Source organism: Dendrobates tinctorius, unplaced genomic scaffold, assembly GCF_039654945.1.
Source record: "Dendrobates tinctorius isolate UK_male_01 unplaced genomic scaffold, ASM3965494v1 ptg000120l, whole genome shotgun sequence".
Classification (NCBI taxonomy): Eukaryota; Metazoa; Chordata; class Amphibia; order Anura; family Dendrobatidae; genus Dendrobates; species Dendrobates tinctorius.
In genome coordinates this window covers 17,080,185-17,105,048 of record NW_027361788.1, presented here as the reverse complement: position 1 = coordinate 17,105,048, position 24,864 = coordinate 17,080,185, and the positions used below count along the sequence as shown (strand labels likewise).

Genomic DNA, 24,864 nt, shown 5'->3' with positions numbered 1-24,864 from the left:
TATGGTCTTTGTAAGTATCGTTTGTTCGTGTTGCATGTGAAGTGGTGTGAATGCTTAAATATCTTTTTTAATTGATATGCTTTTAACTAGAATCGCAACCACAACCAGCGCTCTACTTCTCAAAGCCACCACTGGCCAATTTCAATTTCAGAATAGAGTTTCCAATTCTCCCTATATGTGAGCATCACATCCTAGCTGACATAGATGTCTATGGCTTGAATGTCCCTTTAGAGTTACTTATATGCTATTTCCATTCCTTTTTAGATAACTCAAAACACTTTCTTCCCTGGTTGTGCTAAAAGGTAAGTGGTGACATGAAAAACATGGACAGAAAGTCCACGAGACCATTGGAATAATCATGAATCTGTTCATGCTAACATTTATTAATTACATGTAAATGTAATACAAAGTACATTAATTACAAGTAAATGTAATACAAAACATGAAGAGGGTCAATTAAAAAACAAAATCAACGTAATATAATATGTGAAATAATCCCTTTTCTCTACCAGGCTTAAAGTAGACAGTCACATATAAAAACTATTTTTTTGAGGACAGGTAAAAAGACTTTCATTTTGTTCATAGTAACCAACATTATATATACTGTATACTTAATAAATACATGTTCAGTAATGTTGCCACCATTTTTTTTACATAATATATAGATTAATTTACCTAGACTATATTCTTGCAGAATCCAGCAAACATGGGTGATAGTGAAATGGCAGTCTTTGGTGATGCTGCCCAATATCTACGTAAGAGTGACAAGGAGAGACTGGAAGACCAAACAAGGCCTTTTGATGCCAAGAACAGCTGCTTCATAGATGACCAGAAGGAACTCTATGTTAAAGCTTTAGTCACGTCTAGGAATGACGGAAAAGTCACTGTCAAAACCACAGATGATAAGGTAATGAGGACACTAAATTGAATAAATGAAAGGACAAGTAGTAAAAAATGTAAGTGAAAAATATTTATTTTATTTTTCTTCTATTCAAGACTATAACTGTAAATGCTGATCAGATTTATCCTCAAAATCCACCAAAGTTTGATAAAATTGAAGACATGGCCATGATGACTCACCTGAATGAAGCATCTGTGTTGTTTAACCTCAAAGAGCGTTATGCAGCTTGGATGATCTACGTAAGTCAACTCACTTAACTTAAAATTGGCAGCCTGTATCTCAAAAAAACTGAATTATTTTTGTAATTGAAACAAAAAAATGGTAGTTTCAACTTTTCTAATACAATGTTGTTTTTTGTATACATTACAGACCTATTCTGGGCTTTTCTGTGTCACTGTCAACCCCTACAAGTGGCTGCCAGTGTACGACCCTAAGGTGGTAGCAGGCTACAGGGGAAAGAAGCGTGTGGAAGCCCCACCACACATCTTCTCCATCTCTGATAACGCCTATCAGTTTATGTTAACAGGTAGAGTCTTCTTTTAAGAAGAATCTTGATTGTGAGTTACATAGCATTGATTTGGTGTTAATATTTATTTTGACAGATCATGAAAATCAGTCTGTCCTGATTACGTAAGTTAAACATCCTGTTCCTGTTTATTAATTATATATTTCAATCTCTATATATAAAAATGAATGTGTGTGTGTGTATCACCAACTAAGGGCGGACACTGACAGCTTGGGGCCCCTGTGCAAGAAATGTGTCTGGGCCCCCTTCCTTTTATGGCGTCAAAGAGATATATGTATATATACATATATAAACACATTGCCACAGAAGGTTCAGATATCGGTCAAATGCCGGAGAAGGCCTGGGCTGTGAGGAAGATTTGTTCTCTGTGCCAGTAGAAGACTGTAAGCAGCTCCAGGCTTGGTAGACTGTCCAGCTGTAGCAGAGGACCATTCCTGTGGGCCATTGCTTCCACTGCAGGCGTACGGTACAGAGTATGGGCTGGAGCTGTGCTTCATGGTACGGCGATGGCCAGTGTATTTCCTGTGACTCGAATATCTAGGACTTGGGGCCTAGTGGTAAATACCGGTGACCCCCGCTAGGGCCAGTGTAACGATCACAGGAGCTTATGGAGACTGATGGGGACAGGCCTAGCACTGAGAGTGACACCCGTCAACACGTAAAGGCATAAACAGCCATTTAACTGCTATAAAATAAGACCATTCAGAACAGTGTATATAATAGAACACAGTGTCGGACTGGGGTGCCAAGGGCCCACCAGTAACATTGACTTTGGGGCGCACTTTTCACCTGCATACAAATATTACACAACCCTGGTTAACAAATTTACCTATATCTCTATATAATAATAAATTGAGCAGTTTGGTTAATGTATGATGAGATGCTGCTTTTTTCTGAACAGAGTGAATAAAGTGAATTATGACAAGTCCTGCCCATACAGTAAGGTTGGGGGCCCTGATTTGCACAGGGGCCCCTGGTACCCTATGGGCCAGTACGAGCCTGATAGAACGTGTCATAGATGTTATAGTTCTGTGCAATAATATACTGTAGTGACCCTGTTAGTGTAACCCGCCATATAGTGCTTACTTATATACACTTATACATAGATTTCCCTTTTTGTGCTAGTTAGATGGTACTGGCTAACGTCCACCATCTCCTCACTGTCTGCGCTGTTACATCCAAGTAACCTGCTCATATGTGGAAGGAAACCGGAGCACCCAGAGGAAACCCCCTAAAACTCCGGGCAGATGTAGTCCTTGGTGGGACCCCAGTACTGCGCTGCCCATTCTTTGACTTATCACTCAGCACTGTCTGGCATGGTTATAATTGGTGATTTGGTGGCACCATGACTTGGGCTGTATGACATAGTAATAACTGAAATATTAGATGCCGGTACAGGCACTTTCTTTTCCCCTATAATAGATATGTCTCGGAACACTATTATTTGGGCACCACATACAGTGTTACTATGTTACTATGGTGGCGTTATATGGTCCCGGACTCTGCGGGACTGTCCCACATTAGTGGGCTACGCCAGGAGCAGTAGTGACTGTGCCTCTTTCTTGGCTTGGTATTATGGGGTCAGGCTTATCTCCCTTTTCCCTATAAAATGTTAGAGGTTTTGCTCCTCTCCTGTGCGGGCTGCTACCAGATAGTAATAGCTGTCTGGGGATGCCAGGACGCATAGGTCAACATACATATATACACACACACATCCATACATACACACACGTCCATACATACACACACACATCCATACATACATACACATACACACACATCCATACATACAAGAACAAAAAGAAATGCGGACGGCACCGCTATTACCAGATATCGGCTGGTGGTGTATGCCTGGCAGCAAGCTGTCGTCCAGAACTCCCACATCCATACATACACACACACACACACATACATACACACACATCCATACACACATACATACACACATCTATACATACATACACACATACATACACACATCCATACACACACACACATCCATACATCCATGCAGACACACACATACATGCACACACACACATCCATACAGACACACATACATGCACACACACAGATCCATACATACATACCTACACACACACACATACATACACACACACAGTGACAGCACCTGCCGCAGCATCTTCGCCTCTGGCTGCTTTGGCTTCCTCGCTCTCGCACAGCGACCGCTGAATGATGATGTCATTCAGCGGCGCTGCTCTCAGAGACAGGAAGCGCTGGCGCCGGGCAGGAAGGATCCTTCAGCTCCACTCCTGCTTCCTGCCCGCTGCACATGAGGGCAATCTGGCCGGGGCCCCACGGAGCCTCAGGCCCGGAGAAACCGGCCAGATTGTCCTCATCATTAGCCACCCTGCAGGGGCCCCCTAGAGCCTCTGGGCCCCGGTGCACTGCACCGGTTGAACAGGCGGTATGTCCGACCATGTCACCAACCAATCACAAAGCATCTTTCATTTCACCAGAGCTGTTCAAAAGAGGCTGAGCTGTGATTAGTTGCTATGAGCAACAGTTTTCCTTGCAAACAATCACTAAGCATCTCTCATTTCACCAGAGCTGCTTAAAAGTAGCTGAGCTGTGATTGGTTGCTATGACCAACAGTTTTCCCACTTGACAACACCTCAGCAGACACTGACATGGTGGGAGAAATATAGCATCCCTGGGAACATAAGCTCCCAGCCATTGTCTGCCCCCTGAAAGGAGCAGAGAGCACATGACAGAAATGAATCCCCCCTCCCGTGCCCATATACCCATCACACATCCTCCATCCCGTAGGCACATCTTCCCTCTTAAAGGGATTATTGATATGGAAGTAAGAGCAAATCCATCCAACGCTTTGGTTTTGACCCCAGGCCTCTCTTAAAGGGATCCCTGGTATGGAAGTTAGGACAGTTCCACTCAGCTCTGTGGTTCTGACCCCAGGGTCTCTTAAAGGGATCATTGGTATGGAATTTAGGGCAAATCCACTCTGAGCTTTGGTACTGACCCCAGGCCCTTCTTAAAGGGATCTCTGGTATGAAAGTCAGGGCAAATCCATCCAGCGCTTTAATTCTGACCCCAGTCCTCTCTTAAAGGGATCCCCGGTATGGAAGTCAGGGCAATTGCTTTCAAATGCTCTGGTACTGACCCCAGGCTCTCTTAAAGGGATCTCCTGTATGGAAGTTAGGGCAAATCCCTCGGCGCTCTGATTCTGACCCCAGGGTTCTATTAAAGGGATCATTGGTATGCAAGTCAGTGCAAATCCACTCAGCGCTCTGGTTCTGACTCCAGGCCTCTTTTAAAGGGATCCCCGGTATGGAAGTTAGGACTGTTCCACTCTGCACTTTGGTACTGACCCCAGGCCTCTCTTAAAGGGATCTCCGTTATGGAAGTTAGCGTAAATCCCTCAGCGCTCTGATTCTCACCCCAGGCTTCTATTAAAGGGATCATTGGTATGGAAGTCAGGGCAAATCCACTCAGCGCTCTGGTTCTGACTCCAGGCCTCTCTTAAAGGGATCCCCGGTATGGAAGTTAGGACTGTTCCACTCAGCGCTCTGGTTCTGACTCTAGGCCAACGGGATGATGTGGGATATTAGTGGTAGTTGTCCGGTAGCTCTGGCTGATGGGTTGATGTGGGATATTAGGGGTAGTAGTCCGGTGGCTCTGGCTGATGGGACAATGCGGGATATTATGGGTAATAGTCCGGTAGCTCTGGCTGATGGGATGATGTGGGATATTAGGAGTAGTAGGCCAGTGGCTCTGGCTGACGGGATGATGTGGGATATTATGGGTAGTAGTCCGGTAGCTCTGGCTGACGGGATGATGTGGGATATTATAGTGAATGTGGCTGTGTGGAATGGACGGGGCTCTACACTCAGATTTATAGATATAGATATAATCATTATGATTTGTTATAATGAACCGTAGTTAGTTACTATGCCCGGGCATCGCCAGGCTCTTCAGTTAGTACTTTATATTTTCATAATAATGTAGCAATGCTACCTGATTAAACTGTTTGCAAAATATCCATTAATCATGTTAAGATTCCTAGTGGGGTGGAAAAGTACAAAGGTCTTATTGTTCATAGCTTTTTTGCTCTCATTTCAGTGATAATTCTGCTTTTTGTAATTAGGTTAAAGTAAATTTACAATTTAGTTCACATTTACATTTCATGTAAAGATACCTTGTGTTGATATAAGCCATATTTCCTTCAGTGTACTTTTGCTGATGTTGAAGATGACAAATTGCATAAGCTGTTATGAAACTTTGTATTGTCAAAGGATCCTCTGGTGGGTGGTCTATGGCTCTTCTGAACATTGACAACCCCTCTTGTCAGGGCTTATCTCTTTTTAGACTGACAACTAACATTATTGATTATCTAGCAAACCATGCGTGTTTTTGAGATTTCCCTAGCATTGCACAAGGTGCTGGAATCATTATCTGTGCAGGTGATTAAATTATCACCTGTGCAATACAAGGAAATCCTGAAAACATGACCTGTTTGCGGCCCTTGAGGAATACCATAGAACCTTCATGGAAAAGATTGCCCATATATCAATCAATGACTATAGAAAAGACCATATCATTTTGTATAATGGGCAAAGACTGAAATGGACAAAATATACAGGGACAATCGCAAATATAATTGACACACTGAGAAAAAAAGGAACGCTCAAAAATCCCAAGAATTAATAGAAAATGCAAAACATACTTTATTAGGTGCTACAGGATATTTGGATACACAGTGAAAGGCATAAATCCAGGCCAAGTTGCACATGTAGGGCACAAAAAGGGGACACACAGGTGGGGAGAGGGAAAGATTGAGGCTGTGTGCCCACGTTGCTTTTTTAAACGTTTCCACAGTGCTTTTCTGCCGCCGAAACGCTTAAGAAAAGCATCCCACGTAATCATAATGGAATTCGCACATGTTGTGCTAATGGTGCTTTTTTTCCGCTGCGAAAACGCTTAGCAGAAAAAAATGCAGCATGTTCATTAATTTTAAAATTACATTTAAATTGTAGTCTACCTATAACAGGGCAACCCAAAATAAGGATGCATGATTATTGCACTATGCCCATTGTAAGCAATGTAATCTTATCTGGGATCTGAAAAACCGAATGTAGGCTATTATTAAGGGCAAGTGAGGGGCATCCGACGTTGAGCTTATAATTTTGGCTCCTTGGAAGGAAATTTATGTTGTCTGATTGTCACCAATGCACAGACCATTTATTGCAAGGACATACCCTCCTTTGGTTTATTTATCAATAGCTACTTACACCCTCCTCTTTTTTTTAGTCACTGCGGCACTTCCTATCACTTGACATTGTATTGTGTTTCTTGTGTCTAAAATAGGGACTACTAGGCTGTATCCAGGGAGAGCTGACAGTTAGCGAGGGTGCCATATTGCGTACAAGTTAGGGTGCCAACCTCCGCTGTAAGGAAGGGTGAAAATAGGGTCCGATAAGGCCATCTAGGGTGTTTTTGCTATCTTTATCATCAATTCCTACATCACGAAACAATCACTGACCTCAGGGAGACCAGTCAAAGAAAACACTGCGGCAGCCGGCAAAGGCGCTCAATCACAGTGAAATCCTAGGTGCATTGCTCCCAGCCAGAATCCTACTCCACACTGATGAGGGGCAACACCCAGAAACAGCTGTCTGTAGATGGATACCTGGCCTTAGTATTTCCCTTGTCATATCTGTAAACTCGTAAAGAGCTGGATATTGACTTAAAGGGCCACTTAATATGGTGGTAATGGTGGTTTCCGAAAGGAGTCACTCCTTGGCAAGGTCCTTCCCTGGAGGAAGATCTGGCTAGTCCCGTGTTTGAGACTCTTAAATGAGGCTCCACGGACTTTATTTGCATATTTGTATTTCCCAGGGAGCAATGCACCTAGGATTTCACTGATTGAGCACCTTTGCCGACTGCCGCAGTGTTTTCTTTGACTGGTCTCCCTGAGGTCAGTGATTGTTTCGTGATGTTGGTCTGCTAGGCATTGCTCCCACCTAGCCAGAATCCTACTCCACACTGATGAGGGGCAACACCCCGAAACAGCTGTCTGTGGATGGATACCTGGCCTTGGTATTTCCCTTGTCATACCTGTAAACTCGTAAAGAGCTGGATATTAACTTAAAGGGCCACTTAATATGGTGGTAATGGTGGTTTCCGAAAGGAGCCACTCCTTGGCTAGGTCCTTCCCTGGAGGAAGATCTGGCTAGTCCCGTGTTTGAGACTCTTAAATGAGGCTCCACGGACTTTATTTGCATATCATCAATTCCTGTCTTGTGGACCTGCTGATTGCGGGCATCTATAGTAATTGGCTATACTTTTAACAATTTTTTAATGGTTGAAATAAAATTTAGTTTTATAAGTTCACATGTAAGCCTTTTGATACACTATACCTCAGTATCTCTGATTTTCCTACTTAAAATTATTTTAACAAGTCGTCTAATTAAGGAAAGCAAAAATTACCATGAACTGAGAAAAAAAAGGCTGGGAAAAATTACCTTTGTACATTTCTTCAAGTTAGAAACCTTAAAGCACCACTCCGGCTTTTTTTTTCTATTTTAATGCTGGAGTGGTATAACTAATGCATCTATCCTGCCCCTAGTAATACAAGCTTTAAATTAGATGGATATTGGATTTTGTAGTTAAAGTGAATCTGTAACCAAATACAACAAAAAAATGCAAACATAATTAAATTAGTATCTTGTACCTGAAGAGCCTGCAGTATTTACTTTGAAAGTACATCTCAGAATGGGGGCATAATATGTATGCAAGCAAAAAAACTGAAGTAAGATGCACTGCCAGCAGAGTCACAAATGTCCAGATAAAAATAAGGTGCATAAAGTATTTTTCCTCAAAATGTGTTTCAAAAACAGTATATTCTCTTCATTTGGTCCAATAGTGAAAAAATGCTAAAAGAAGATTCATATTTATACATACAGACTGGTGACTGAAAACTATTCCAGCAAAATTTATGCTCTAGAAGCCAAATTGCACTCTTTCCCTTCTGAGATCGGTCTTGTGCCCAAGTACTAGTCCACCACCCCATAAATTGTAATGCCATACTCTGGAGAAATTGTGTAATGAATTAAAGGGGTACATTTTTACTTTTTACCTCTTGTAATGACCAGAGTCGCCAGGTACGGCCAGCTGGAGTGTGCAGTCTAAATGATCACTGAAGATATATTACACCGTACAGTATTGTGGAGACATTAACTGTAGAGTAAAAGATTTAAATTTTAACTATTGAGACAATAGTCATGTGACCATGATGAGATCATCACCTTCTGCACTTCTATGTTGTGGCCTGCTTATGATTGATCACCGTCATACAGGAGACAAAAGTACACGCCCCCAATAAAAACACTCACTTGGACTTAACTAAATTAACTCATTAGGCGCCAAGAACGCGATTGCTAATATTTCCACAAAGGAGAGGCAAAATTTAAAAAAATGTTTTATCTGCTCTGCAGCTACAATTACATGATGTGCCCAGCTCATTTACATTATGAAATCTGGCGGCAGATGCAACTTATAAAATGAACTGCTATTAAACCTGAATGAAGTTGTGTAAAATGGCTGATCTAAAACAATCTTGCACTTTTTAATATGTAGAAAAACTATACTCCCATCTAAATTTTGCCATTTATTTACAGGGTAACATCTGTTTATTGCATAGTTTTCGGTGTATTACACTTTAGCTTTTTATTTATAATTTGTTCTGTCTCTATTTTTATTTCCAGTGGAGAATCTGGTGCTGGAAAGACTGTGAACACCAAGCGAGTCATTCAATATTTTGCAACAATTGCAGCTATTGGTGATTCTGGAAAGAAAAAGGAATCTTCCAACAGCATGCAGGTAACTTCTTATACTGAGGTACACACTGGAGCTTGAAAGTTTGTGAACCCTTCAGAATTCCATATTTCTGCATTAATTTGAAATAAAACTACGTCAAATTTTCACACAAGTCCTAAAAGTAGACGAAGAGAACGAAATCAAATAAATGAGTCAAAAATAATAGGGTGTTTCTTTTTTTAAATGTGAAAAATGAAAGTATATCACGTATCTAACTTGAGAAAGCATGTGAATCTCTGTTTTCAATGTGTGGCCCCCTTGTGCAGCAAAAACTACATCTAAAATGTTTAATTTAATTGTTGATTAGTCCTGCACACTGGCTTGGAGGAATTTTGGCAACCCTGTTACGTCAGTGGGATTTCTGCCATTAACTGCTTGTTTTAGATTCTTCCACAACATTTCTATAAGGAAAAGTCTGGACTATCACTTGGCCATTCCAAAACTTTAATATAATTCTTTAACCAATCTTTTGTAGAGCAACAAATGTGCTTTAAATTGTCGTCTTGCAGGATGACACAAATTCTCTTCAGATTCAGCTCATGAACAGATATCCTGACATTTTCCTTGAGATTTTAATATATCAAAAAGGGGTGGGCCTAAATTATTGGCACTTCAATTCAACAATATATCCAACAAGACAAAGGAAGTTATGCCATAAAAATTTATATAGCCTTTTTTTATGCATTATGTCAAAAACATTTAACAAACACTTAAAAGGAGATACATATCCATTATGTCTTACAAGGAAATACATGTATGAACTGCCACATGGAAGACACCAAAGGAGAGCAAACAGTTTACAGATATAAGCTCATATAGCAGTACAGTGACTGGAAAAATATATATGTAGATTGCTCCAAATAGTGTTTATGCAGAAAACACTCTGCAAGGATAACCCAGATGTATGATGTATGATGGGGGGAAGGGATGTTGTTTGGTATCCCCTGAGACCCCGGTAAAACTGCCCGATACTTTTCAGGTGACAAAAAGGGGTTCAGAGCTTTCAGGGAGGAGTGTAAACTTTTTTCTCCCTGAGGCCTTGTTCTTCTGGGGATGAGTTTCAGAGGGTAAGGGTCATCATATCCTTACTTAGGGGTGCCCCACAAGCTTGGACTTTTGCTCTTTCCCCCTCGGCCCCTGAGAGAATGACTGTGGATGCATTTTTTTGAAGCTCTGGGTCGTAGTTATGATGAACCGGACAGAGTTCGCTTGGCTGAGGACATGGTGATGAGGGGAAGCACTCGGCCGAGTGGTTCTGTTCGGAGTTCTGACGTTGGGCTGCGGAGGTCTCCTGGGATGATGCTGCCCTACAGGGTTTATTCCGGAGAGGTTTGTCCGAATGCCTTAAAGATGCTCTGGCTCTTTATCCTCCGCCTGACACTTTGGAGGATGCAATGACCCAAGCCGCACGCATGGATCACAGGCTATGGGGGTCATGCAATAAGAAACCCCACTATTCTCCAGCAGCAAGGAAACCGGTGCCGCCTCTGTGCCTATGGAGATTGGTACCACCATGCGTAAAGAGATAGAAAGAAGACGCCGCCGCGAGAAGCAACTCTGTTTTTATTGCAGGGAATCTGGATATTGTGCCTGTGCTCTAGCGTGTTTGTATGGTTCTGACCCGGTTCTGTCCCCCCATTGTGAGTTTGCCTTTTGATTCTGTACTGTGTATTTGCTTCTCTGGTTTCTGACTCTTGCTACGTCCCTGACTATTCCTGATTAGCCTGCTCCTTGTGTACGGTTTTGCCTCTCTCGTTTACTGACCTCGGCTTGTCTTGGATTTCGTCTACCACTGGTGCCCCGTCCTTTCCCTGATGTCCGGTGGCCCCCTTTCCCCTCTGCTCTGCTCCAAGGTCCCTTTAGCATCCTGCAGGCATCTCCAGCAGCAGGACGCTAAGCCCCGCCCCTGTGGTCACGTGACTACAGGTCCTATCAGTACACTCACCACCAGGCGTTCTGTTCAGTCCTGATGTATTGCTGTCATCTTGCCCAGCTCCCGGGCGCTGTAAGTACAGCTGTCACAGGCCATCAGAAGCTCCGTGCTCTCACTGTCAGGGCTGGTGAAACCACTGGTAAGTGCCCACCTGGCGGTTTCTCCTGATAATTTTGCATTGAAAGTCAAACAGCACTCCTTCCCTTCCGAGCTCTGCCATGCGCACAAACAGTGGTGTACCTGCATATATGGGGTATCGGCGTACTCAGGACAAATTGTACAATAACATTTGGGGTCCAAATTTCTCCTGTTACCCTTGGTAAAATAAAACAAATTGGATCTGAAGTAAATTTTTTGTGAAAAAAAGTTAAATCTTCATTTTTTTTTAAACATTCCAAAAATTCCTGTGAAGCACCTGAAGGGTTAATAAACTTGTTGTATGTGGTTTTGAGCACCTTGAGGGGTGCAGTTTTTAGAATGGTGTCACTTTTGGGTATTTTCTATCATATAGACCCCTTAAAGTGACTTCAAATGTGATGTAGTCCCTAAAAAAAATGGTTTTGCAAATTTTGTTGTTAAAATGAGAACTCGCTGGTCAACTTTTAACCCTTATAACTTCCCAATAAAAGTAGACATGTGGGAAATGTTATTTATCAACTATTTTGTGTGACATATTTCTCTGTTTTAAGGGCATAAAAATTCAAAGTTTGAAAATTGCGAAATTTTCCAAATTTTGGCCAAATTTCCGTTTTTTACACAAATAAACGCAAGTTATATCGAAAAATTTTTACCACTAACGTGAAGCACAATATGTTACAAAAAAATTCTCAGAATCGCCAAGATCCGTCGAAGCGTTCCAGAGTTATTATCTCATAAAGGACAGTCGTCAGAATTGTAAAAATTGGCTGGTCATTAACGTGCAAACCACCCTTGGGTGTAAAGGGGTTAAATAAAACACACTGCCCACTCACACCTGATTGTCATCCCACCGATTGAAAAAGCTAGATTCTAATTTCATATTTTCATTATCTGCTAATCTGAATGAGCCACATGCTTTTGCAAATCACAAACATGTGATATTGGATCATATTCCTAATTTAAAAAATTACAAAATCTAATATTTTTGACTCATATGTTTGATTTCATTCTCTTTTATTTATTCTAGGATTTGTTGGAAAATCTGATATAGTTTTATGTCAAATTTATACAGAAATACTGAAAATTTGAAAGGGTTCACAAACTGCGGATGAGGATATGTACGAGTTAATAGCAGTTACTTATAAAAGAAAAATGCCTTCCTTGCATTCTCTAAGACCATGCTCAAGAAGCTTACGATAATTAAGATAGCTAGCTATGTAACTTAGAAGATACATTGAGTGTCGATGTCAAGCTCGAAATTCCAGGATGTGGATTTATGAGGCTCATGTTAAGAATGGATCCTGACACTATGCAACGCAAACTATTCCTGCTACTGAAACCAGAGTAGAAAAAAGAAACAATAAATAAAGTGTAAATGAGAACGGAATTTGTCTTAAAGAAGTTGTCCTATTCTGAAGAGGCAATTTGCATATTATTTTCCCAGAGGAGCATTGCACGGCGAATAAGCCTCCTTACCTTGACAAGCCAGAGCTGGCATGTCACTCTCCACAAGGAGAAACCTTACCCCTTAGACCTCAGTCTAGAGCTTCTCACCTAGCCAAATCAGTTCTCATACTTTGCACTGATGAGAGCCAATAGCTCGAAAGGTGTCTGCAAATTGAGATTCTGATTTGGCTTTTATCCTAAGTCATACTACAAGATTCGTTAAAGGGTTGATTGTGACTTGTAGGATCGCTACTACCAACAGGTGGCGCTATAGAATTCAAGTCCTCTTCCTCTCTGGAGAGGCAATTTGCATATTCTTATACCATGCATTCTACTCACTTCTATCATTGTTTTTCTGTTGTATCTTAACTAAAGAAAATGTAGATAATAACATGAATATTATTTATAGCTTACAGGCAGCAATATACCGTATTTTCCGGCGTATAAGACGACTTTTTAACCCCTGAAAATCTTCTTAAAAGTTGGGGATCGTCTTATACGCCGAGTGCATATGTTGGGGGAGTGGTCCTGATGAAGAAGGGATGGTGTAAGTGGTGTTATCATCCCCTTTTACCTCATTGGTGGCAGCGGTGCGGCGGCTCCTCTTTCAGCAGTGTGGCGGCTCTGTGCTGGGGGTCGACTCAGCTCCTCTTTGTCCATTTCATTTCATTGCTGGAGCCCCTGGAGAGCAGTCGCATCAGCTGATGTGGCTGCTCTCCACTGGAGATCGTCGTGGGACCCTCGATATTAATTGGACTATGGCGGAAAGGTAAGTATAGGTTGATTTATTATTTTATTTTTATTACAGGTGATTGATGACTTCGGGGAATGAGGTGTGTGCGGTGAGTAAGTACTCTGTTATGTGTTGTATGTTATATGTATGTTCTGTATGTTATATGTTGTATGTTCTCTATGTTATATGTTCTGTATGTTATATGTTCTGTATGTTGTATGTTCTGTATGTAATATGTTGTATGTTCTGTATCTTATAAGTATGTTCTGTATGTTATATGATGTATGTTCTGTATCTTATATGTTGTATGTTCTTCTGTATCTTACATGTATGTTCTGTATGTTATATGATGTATGTTCTGTATCTTATATATTGTATGTTCTGTATCTTACATGTATGTTCTGTATGTTATATGTTGTATGTTCTGTATGTTATATGTTGTATGTTATATGTTGTATGTTCTGTATGTCATATGTATGTTCTGTATCTTATATGTTGTATGTTTTGTATGTCATATGATGTATGTTCTGTGTCTTATATGTTGTATGTTCTGTATCTTACATGTATGTTCTGTATGTTATATGATGTATGTTCTGTATCTTATATATTGTATGCTCTGTATCTTACATGTATGTTCTGTATGTTTTATGTTGTATGTTCTGTATGTTATATGTTGTATGTTATATGTTGTATGTTCTGTATGTCATATGTATGTTCTGTATCTTATATGTATGTTCTGTATGTTATATGTTGTATGTTTTCTATCTTACATGTATGTTCTGTATGTTATATGTTGTATGTTCTGTATCTTACATGTATGTTGTATGTTCTGTATGTTATATGTTGTATGTTCTGTATGTTATATGTTCTGTATATTGTATAATCTTTTTTTTTACATTCAACACATTAGCTGGATGATGGGACTACTACTGTCCCATCATTGGCTAATGTGTCACTCACTGTTAGGGTAGCAGGCATAGCCCGAAGGGACTTGTAGTCCCATCGGACGATGACTGCACACACACACACAGCACCGCAGACCCCCCCGCACAGCCCCACAGACCCCCGCACATCCGCCGGACAAACTGATGACCCACGGACAGCCCTGCAGCCACCCTGCAAAACCCCGTCAGAACCCCCAACAGCCCGATGAGCCTCGCACAGACCCCCCGACAGCCCGATGAGCCCCGCACAGATCCCCTGACAGCCCGATGAGCCCGCAAAGACCCCCCGACAGCCCGATTAGCCACGCACAGACCCCCCTGACAGCCCGATGAGCCCCGCACAGACCCCCCCAACAGCCCGATGAGCCCCGTACAGACCCCCCGACATCCCGATGAGCCCCGCAGACCCCCGCACACACATAGCCCGCGCACACATACACGCCCAGTCATCGCCCACACACCATACACACCCAGTCACCGCCCACACACATACACGCCCAGTCACCGCCCACACACATACACGCACACAGTCACCGCCCACACTCTTCCCCCCTCCCGATTTGCAGCGTTTCATGTCAATGGGTGCAGAAACGCTGCAGATCCGCCCAAGGAATTGACATGCTGCAGAAATGAACCCACAGCTAATCCGCGCTGATTTTTCCGCAGCATGTGCACAGCGGTTTTCAAATTCCATTGACTTTAATGGTACTGTACAAAGCAGCAGAATCTGCTGCGGACCCGCAGGGCAAATTTCGATGCAGATCCGCGGTAGAATCCACAACGTGTGCACATACCCTAAATGTACATTCTGTGTGCATGGAAAAAAGGTTGGCCTGTTTAAACTATTAAATGACTGTTAATCGGCTTACATGTACATCAATGATCGTCCAATGGCTGAGGATGACCAGTGTAAATTAAGTCTATAGCAATTTACCATTTAAGACAAATCTTTTATTGTCTCAAGTATGATTATGACAAATAAATACACCTCATCCTTCCTTGGCTGGGTTATTACAGCTAAGAATAAAGTTCCTTTTTTGCTGTAAGGGTGCAGATAAGAACACACTTACATGGTTTCAGTTAGGAATATTGCTAGAAGCTCGTGTTTGTGTATGGATCACATTTGCAGCAGTTCACAACAGCCAAAGGTGTTCTACTAAGGAATAAAGACAGTTCACATGCAGGGAATGAAGAACTCCTGAGACAGCAGAAGTCACTAAAAGTGTCATTTTATGTAGAATTTGGAGAAACCACTTGCTATTAAGCTATTTAAATTGTTCTTGTTTCATTGGTTTGTAGAAAAGTTTACATTTTGCTAATAAATTTAATTTGTAATGGGGGTTGAATCATTTTGATTGCAACTATATAATACCCAATGCTTAGCCTGAGACCCAGAATATAGAAAAGAATTCAAAGAACATCATAAAAGGAACAATCCTCTTATTCGCTACTCTCTCATAATGCAGAATATAAATTTTGTAACTTTTGTCTTGTGTTCCATTAACTTAATACTTCTTATATTTTAGGGTACTCTGGAGGATCAAATCATTCAGGCTAACCCTCTGCTGGAAGCCTTCGGCAATGCCAAGACTCTGAGAAATGATAATTCGTCTCGTTTTGTAAATATTAACATCAGACAAGAGTTATTTTCCATATTCATCTGCAGAGAAATACAGTCATGTTTTACTTTTTTTCTATTTTTCTTCTAGGGTAAATTCATCAGAATTCACTTTGGTACCACTGGAAAACTTTCTTCTGCTGATATTGAAACTTGTAAGGATGAGCATGTAGATAATACAAGACTTTAGACAGTTTTATGTGCTTATAGTCAGTAGTTTCTTACTTACATTATATTTTCACCCATGCTGGAAAAATGTATGAGTCAAGGGGTTTTCCATCATAAACCTTTTTCACTGAAATAGGCATGTTAAACACTGATAATAAGCTTGAAGTATAAAATCCCATGGTTACTTTACGAAAAGTTGCTTATTTCTCGTGAAACCTTATACATATTGGCGACCCACACGTCTAGGTTTGCTCTGTTTTACATAACAAGTTTTTTTATGAACATTTAATTGCCCACGATCTTGAGTGAACACATTGAATCCTCCTCTGTCACAATCTCTTGGCACTGTTTTACTGCACATTCTTAACTTTTTATTGATTTGATATATTTGGTAGCTCATGCACAGTAACAGTCAAAACAGACATTAGTAGAATGCCCATATCACAGCAGAGAGCAGCTGAAAAAAGAAAAGTGCGGCGTAGACTCAGCCATCTAAAGCCCCCTTCTCACATAGCGAGATCGCTGGCGATCTCGCTAAAGCGTCACCGATTTTGTGACGCAACAGCGATATCACTAGCGATCTCGCTACATGTGACACGTACCTGTGACCGGCCCCCCCGCTGGATATCGCTGATCGAACATCCTGGGCCATTTCTTCCTTGGTGGCGTCCCGCTGGCTCCGACTAGTGACGCATGGACGTAGGCGGAAGTCGTCATCATCACTGCTGTGTGATAGGTAAGAGCGACCGCCACTGGATCGCTTATCACTGCTGCGTCGCTGGTGAGATCTGCCTGTGTGGCAGCTCACTAGTGACCATTTAGCGATGCACCAGCGATCCTGACCGGGTCGTATCATTGTCGGGATCGCTAATGCATCGCTAAATGTAGCGGGACCCTAAGATCAGAAGTAAGATGTAATACTGAGTATTCCAGAACTTCCTGACGAGTAGACTTGGGATACTTGTATGTTTTTATTGCTGAATAAGTGAAATATTTTTAAATTAAGGAATTAATTTGTAATTTTATTTATTTAAAAGCACATTTTGGCTGTAGGAAAACCTTTTCAATTCCTTGTGTTTTGATATTTTTTCAATGTGTAACTACAGATCTGCTGGAAAAGTCCAGAGTAACATACCAGCTTTCAGCTGAAAGAAGCTACCACATCTTCTACCAGATCTTGACAAACAAGAAACCAGAAATTGTTGGTAATTTCCCAGTTTATATTCTAAAAAAAAAATACATTCAGTATGAAGCATCCATATTCTACCACATAGGGCTTCCATGAAGAACCATATTCGGGATCTATAGATAGTAATATATTCGTCTGCTTCCCTCTTTACCTTGCCAGGTGTTCTGACGATTACATGAGCTGTAAATTTTTGCATCCAAACCAGTATTGTAGGTTGTATTTGTTTCACCTTCAGCATGTTATCACTATTGGTTTTGTTGTTTTAGAGATGCTCCTTCTCACAACCAACCCTTATGACTATCCTTGGATCAGCCAGGGCGAAATAGCTGTGAAGAGTATTAATGATGAAGATGAGCTTTTAGCCACTGATGTCAGTAACATTTTTATTATGAGGCGCAAATGCCTAAATAAAGATGTTGTTAGAGTATATTGTTTATTTCTTTATAGACTGCCATTGATATTCTTGGGTTCAATCCAGACGAAAAGTTAGGCATCTACAAAATGACTGGTGCTGTCATGCACCATGGTAATATGAAGTTCAAGCAGAAGCAGCGGGAAGAGCAGGCTGAACCAGATGGCAATGAAGGTTAGTGTCTTTGGTCCTTGAGATAGATAGTCATGAACATTTTTCATACCAGCAAAGAATAATATTGTGCTTGTCCACCACATCTAGTTGCTGACAAAATTGGTTATTTAATGGGTCTCAACTCTGCTGACTTGCTCAAAGCTTTGTGCTACCCAAGAGTAAAAGTGGGCAATGAGTTTGTCACCAAGGGACAAACAGTGCCACAGGTATCTAATATAAACAGCAAAATACATACAATAAGGTACCATATACCGTATTACTTAAACTGATGTTTTCATCTTCAGGTGTACAACTCGGTAGGTGCCCTCAGCAAGTCTACATTTGAAAAACTGTTCTTATGGATGGTTACTCGTATCAACCAACAGCTGGACACCAAGCAGCCCAGACAATTCTTCATAGGAGTGCTGGATATTGCTGGATTTGAAATATTTGATGTAAGCAGTTAATCTGATCTAGTTTTACAAGTCTCCTTCGTCAACCACCTGGTATTTTCTAATCTGCTTTCCATTAATTTCAGTTCAACAGCTTGGAGCAGCTCTGTATTAACTTCACCAATGAGAAGTTGCAGCAGTTCTTCAACCACCACATGTTCGTCCTGGAACAGGAGGAATATAAGAAGGAAGGTATCGACTGGGAGTTCATTGACTTTGGTATGGACTTGGCTGCCTGTATTGAGCTAATTGAGAAGGTAAATTTGTTTTAATAGATCAGTCTGATGAAAATATCTATATGCTTCTGGGGAACTCAAAAACATTTTTTTATTATTTGCTTTTAAGCCCATGGGTATTTTCTCCATCCTTGAAGAGGAGTGCATGTTCCCCAAGGCCACTGACACATCCTTCAAGAACAAGTTGTATGAACAGCATCTAGGCAAGTGCAAGAACTTTGAGAAGCCCAAGCCAACCAAAGGAAAGGCTGAAGCTCATTTCTCTCTGGTGCATTATGCCGGTACTGTGGATTACAACATCTCTGGTTGGCTCGATAAGAATAAGGATCCGCTTAATGAATCTGTTATCCAGCTCTACCAGAAGTCTTCTGTCAAACTGTTGTCCTTCTTGTATTCCAACTACAACAGTTCTGAAGGTAAGTTGTGTGTCTTTGTCCTTCATAGTTTACAAGTTGAAATGGTTAAAGTAGTATTGAAATCTGACATCTTTATCGTAGCTGATGCTGGCGGTAGTAGTAAAGGAGGAAAGAAGAAGAAGGGATCCTCTTTCCAGACTGTGTCTGCTCTTTTCAGGGTTAGTATTCATATGCATACAACTGGCAATTAATCACAAATCATTTATAAGGTTTATAATAATAATAATAATTTTATTTCTATAGCGCCAACATATTCCGCAGCACTTTCCATTATATAGGACACTTTTACAGACAATAGACATTACAGCATAGAATAGCAATAAACACATAGGTCAAAACAGATACCAAGAGGAATGAGGGCCCTACTCGCAAACTTACAATCTATAAGGGAAAAGGGGAGACACGAAAGGTGGATGGTAACAATTGCTTTTATTGTTTTTATTGTTTGGACCATCCCTAGTGTATTCCCTAGGTTTATTATATGTACATGATAATATAGTGAAAATCATTTAAACTAGCATTCATTTAACATAATCGGTGCCAGATTATTAAATAGTCTAAATTTTGACACTGAAAGAGCATTTACATTGATCGACTGTAGCCGTTAAAAGACTGCCAATCAGATACATGCAAGCTGATTGGTGGGAGTGTAACAGCATGTTTAGAATGGCAAACCACATATAACGTAAATATAAAATGTTAACATATAATAATCAATATTTATTCATATTATCCAGATTTTGTTTTATGAGAGAAATCACCTAATTAAACATGCTCACTTTTTTTCTGGCCTTATAAACTTGTAGAAAGAGATGACACCTCTTTCTAGTTTTGCCATGGAAATAAATGCTTAATCAAACAGACTGTACTCCTGAATTACAGATTAAAGGCTATTTATTGTTTTAATGCTGTACAGTGGGGAAAAAAAGTATTTAGTCAGTCAGCAATAGTGCAAGTTCCACCAGTTAAAAAGATGAGAGGCGTCTGTAATTTACATCATAGGTAGACCTCAACTATGGGAGACAAACTGAGAAAAAAAAATCCAGAAAATCACATTGTCTGTTTTTTTTTCATTTTATTTGCATATTATGGTGGAAAATAAGTATTTGGTCAGAAACAAAATTTCATCTCAATACTTTGTGATATATCCTTTGTTGGCAATGACAGAGGTCAAACGTTTTCTGTAAGTCTTCACAAGGTTGCCACACACTGTTGTTGGTATGTTGGCCCATTCCTCCATGCAGATCTCCTCTAGAGCAGTAATGTTTTTGGCTTTTCGCTTGGCAACACGGACTTTCAACTCCCTCCAAAGGTTTTCTATAGGGTTGAGATCTGGAGACTGGCTAGGCCACTCCAGGACCTTGAAATGCTTCTTACGAAGCCACTCCTTCGTTGCCCTGGCGGTGTGCTTTGGATCATTGTCATGTTGAAAGACCCAGCCACGTTTCATATTCAATGCCCTTGCTGATGGAAGGAGGTTTGCACTCAAAATCTCACGATACATGGCCCCATTCATTCTTTCATGTACCCGGATCAGTCGTCCTGGCCCCTTTGCAGAGAAACAGCCCCAAAGCATGATGTTTCCACCACCATGCTTTACAGTAGGTATGGTGTTTGATGGATGCAACTCAGTATTCTTTTTCCTCCAAACACGACAAGTTGTGTTTCTACCAAACAGTTCCAGTTTGGTTTCATCAGACCATAGGACATTCTTCCAAAACTCCTCTGGATCATCCAAATGCTCTCTAGCAAACTTCAGACGGGCCCGGACATGTACAGGCTTAAGCAGTGGGACACGTCTGGCACTGCAGGATCTGAGTCCATGGTGGCGTAGTGTGTTACTTATGGTAGGCCTTGTTACATTGGTCCCAGCTCTCTGCAGTTCATTCACTAGGTCCCCCCGCGTGGTTCTGGGATTTTTGCTCACCGTTCTTGTGATCATTCTGACCCCATGGGGTGGGATTTTGCGTGGAGCACCAGATCGAGGGAGATTATCAGTGGTCTTGTATGTCTTCCATTTTCTAATTATTGCTCCCACAGTTGATTTCTTCACTCCAAGCTGGTTGGCTATTGCAGATTCAGTCTTCCCAGCCTGGTGCAGGGCTACAATTTTGTTTCTGGTGTCCTTTGACAGCTCTTTGGTCTTCAAAATAGTGGAGTTTGGAGTCAGACTGTTTGAGGGTGTGCACAGGTGTCTTTTTATACTGATAACAAGTTTAAACAGGTGCCATTACTACAGGTAATGAGTGGAGGAAAGAGGAGACTCTTAAAGAAGAAGTTACAGGTCTGTGAGAGCCAGAAATCTTGATTGCTTGTTTCTGACCAAATACTTATTTTCCACCATAATATGCAAATAAAATGAAAAAAAAACAGACAATGTGATTTTCTGGATTTTTTTTTCTCAGTTTGTCTCCCATAGTTGAGGTCTACCTATGATGTAAATTACAGACGCCTCTCATCTTTTTCAGTGGTGGAACTTGCACTATTGCTGACTGACTAAATACTTTTTTTCCCCACTGTACGTAATATATATATTTTTTTTTTTTTGCTAAAGGAAAACTTGGGCAAACTCATGACCAATCTGAGAAGCACCCATCCCCACTTTGTACGTTGTCTGATTCCCAATGAGACTAAAACTCCAGGTAAATTTTGTTTGTCCCTAGCACTGTAGTTTGAATAAAGGTGTACTCTCTGTTAAAGCTATTTTCTCTACCTAGGTATCATGGACAATCACTTGATTATCCACCAGCTGAGATGTAATGGTGTCCTGGAAGGTATCAGAATTTGCAGGAAAGGATTTCCAAGCAGAATACTTTATGCTGACTTTAAACAGCGGTAATTACAATATATATATATATATATAGTATATATATATATATATATATATCCGCTAGCCACTGATCTCCCGACGGTTGCCGCGGGTCATTTCCGCTGCACGGATTTGCCGCAATCAGCGATATTGGCGTGGAATTTAAAGGGGATCTGTCACCCCATTTTTGGCCTATCAGCTGCAGCCACCGCCATCAGGGGCTTATCTACAGCATTCTGTAATGCAGTAGATAAACCCCCGATGAAACCTGAAAGATAAGAAAAAAGAGTTAGATTATACGCACCCCGGCGTTCGGTCCGAGGGGTGTCGCCATCCCGTCAGGCGCCTCCCATCTTCATACGATGACGTCCTCCTCCTTGCTTCTCCCTCGGCTCCTGCGCACACGTACTTTATCGGCCCTGTTGAGGGCAGAGCAGAGTACTGCAGTGCGCAGGCGCTGGGCCTCTCTGACCTTTCTCGGTGCCTGCGCACTGCAGTACTTTACTCTGTCCTCAACAGGGCCGATAAAGTACGCGTGCACAGGAGCCAAGGGAGAAGCAAGGAGGAGGACATCATCGTATGAAGATGGGAGGCGCCGGACCAGACCGCGACTCTCACCGCACCCGCCCCCACCCCCCGGTAAGTATAATCTAACGTGTTTTTTGTATTTTTCAGGTTTCATCGGGGGCTTATCTACAGCATTACAGAATGCTGTAGATAAGCCCCTGATGGCGGTGGCCCCAGCTTATGGGGCAAAAATGGGGTGACAGATTCCCTTTATATAAACTACATACATATTCTAGAATACGTGATGCGTTAGAATCGGGCCACCATCTAGTATGTATGTATATATATATATATATATATATATATATATATATATATAAATCTTTTATTCTGCCAGGGGCCATTTGTATATTTCTACCATCATTCGGGGGCCCCACTAAGGCCTGTTTCACACATCAGTTTTTTTAAATCCGTCAAAATCCGCCGTTGTACAAAAAAAACGGATCCGCCATTTTGCTTGGCGGATCCGTTTTTTTCCCATTGAGTTGCATTACCGGCGGATTTTGCGGATCCGCTAAAATTTTGGCGTCCGCCGACATGCCTGAACGGACCATGCAACGTTTTTTCGGCGGCCGGATCTGCATTTGACATTGCGCATGCCCGGAGGATTTGGCTCGCTCGGAAATTTACTCTGGTCTGGTGGCAAAAAAATTCTCTCTCTGTCTCTCTCTCTCTCTCCTCCCCAGGCAGCAGTTCCTTTAAAATTCTTCCTTCGACGGATCCGTTAAAATAACGGTCCGGTGACAAACGTTGTCATCAGTCCAAGAACGGATCCGTTGTCTGCCATTTTAGCGGATTTTAACTGAAGCAAAAAACTGATGTGTGAAACAGGCCTAAGTTATCAACTTCAAAAATTGCCCTGCTATATTTGATCAAACAATTAACTCCATAAATGGGAATCAGTATTTGCACTACAGATACTTCCATGTAAGGTGGAGTAACTGATTTAATAAATTAGGTGGATTGGGTAATCAGGCAATTGTATCATGTCACGAACTGGGGGTGTTTTGTTGCCCCCAGTTCGTCACCAGCTCCCCCCCAGTTCATCACCAGCTCCTAGTTCTTATGATTAATATCGGGTCAGGAGCCAACCCAATCAGTAGCGTTGATTTAGTTCGGAGGACGTGGCAATAAGTTATTAGAGCAAGAAAAACAAAACTAGTAAATATTATAGCTTTTACTCCAAAAAGAAATAGGCAGTGTTTACAAAAAGTAAAGTCTGTACCTCGTGGGGTGTACCCACCGACAACCCTCCATCCTCCTTACTCAGAAACGGAACGGCGCCTTAGCCTAATAGAGAAAGATAAATCCCACTACCGAAAACTATCAGGCTATCCACGAGCCTACAATTGACTATCTGCTCTTATTATTGACTATTTTGAACTGTACTTCTAACATGTTTTAAATCTAACATTTACCCAAGTGACCTTCAGTGTAACAATATTTCATTTGTACTGCTCCATCGTTTGGGATACAATTGCCTGATTATCCCAATCCACCTCATTTATTAACTCATCAGTTACTCCACCTTACAAGGAAGGTATCTGTAGCACAAATACTGATTCCGATTTATAGTATTATACATTGTGACAGCTCTGTGGTGTTGCTCTATTTGCAGCTAATACCCTCCTCAGTATACTAGCACCCCCAATACCTATTGTTAATTAATTAATTAACTCCACCTAATGCGATGTCTAGAACTGCTTCTATATGGTGAGGCTGTGATGTTAGGTGGGATTGATCATGTTGTTTCTTGTAACTGCTTTTCCAGATTTGTGTCGATCTGGAGAGCAATAAACTCTTTGTCTTAAGTTTTGTAAAGAACTTGCAGCAGTAAGTTGTTCTTATACTGATGTACATTACACTGCATGTCTCATCAAATGGAGAAATTCATCACAGCTCACATTACAATTATATAACACAAGAAGTGGGAGGTTTGAAGTATATTCATCACATAGGAGACAAAGAGACTGGGGCTGGAGCGTATACATCAAATAGGAGACACTGGGGCTAAAGCTTATTCATCACATAAGAGATGGTGGGACAAGAGAATATACATTATATAAGAGACACTGGGGCAGCAGTATATACATCACATAGGAGACGTTGGAGCCACAGCATATACATCACATAGGAGACACTGGGGCTGAAGCATATACATGACATAGGAGACTCTGGGATTGCTGTATATACAATAGGAGACAATGGGGCTGGAGTATATATATCACAGAAGACAGTGGTAAATCTGAAGAATATAAGTCACGTATGAGACACAGAGACTGCTGTCTATATACTTCACATAAGACACACTGGGGCTGGAGAATATGCATTACATAGGAGATGCTGGGGCTGCAGCATATACATCA

The 24,864-nt window shown here is 41.3% G+C and overlaps 1 protein-coding gene across 1 annotated transcript in view; it reads left to right on the top strand.

Annotated features, from left to right (window-relative positions):
- The first annotated feature begins 706 nt into the window (after positions 1–706).
- LOC141101617 (myosin-4-like) overlaps positions 707–24,864 on the top strand; it is a 73,348-nt gene continuing 49,190 nt past the window's right edge. The window contains exons 1-17 of the mRNA XM_073590793.1: positions 707–907; positions 997–1,140; positions 1,271–1,427; positions 1,504–1,531; positions 9,173–9,287; positions 16,005–16,097; positions 16,188–16,251; positions 17,371–17,469; positions 17,720–17,823; positions 17,901–18,039; positions 18,127–18,245; positions 18,324–18,473; positions 18,557–18,727; positions 18,816–19,122; positions 19,204–19,280; positions 21,677–21,764; positions 21,840–21,957. Coding sequence (XP_073446894.1) covers positions 707–907; positions 997–1,140; positions 1,271–1,427; positions 1,504–1,531; positions 9,173–9,287; positions 16,005–16,097; positions 16,188–16,251; positions 17,371–17,469; positions 17,720–17,823; positions 17,901–18,039; positions 18,127–18,245; positions 18,324–18,473; positions 18,557–18,727; positions 18,816–19,122; positions 19,204–19,280; positions 21,677–21,764; positions 21,840–21,957 — 2,174 coding nt within the window. The remainder of the gene's footprint in view (positions 908–996; positions 1,141–1,270; positions 1,428–1,503; positions 1,532–9,172; positions 9,288–16,004; positions 16,098–16,187; positions 16,252–17,370; positions 17,470–17,719; positions 17,824–17,900; positions 18,040–18,126; positions 18,246–18,323; positions 18,474–18,556; positions 18,728–18,815; positions 19,123–19,203; positions 19,281–21,676; positions 21,765–21,839; positions 21,958–24,864) is intronic.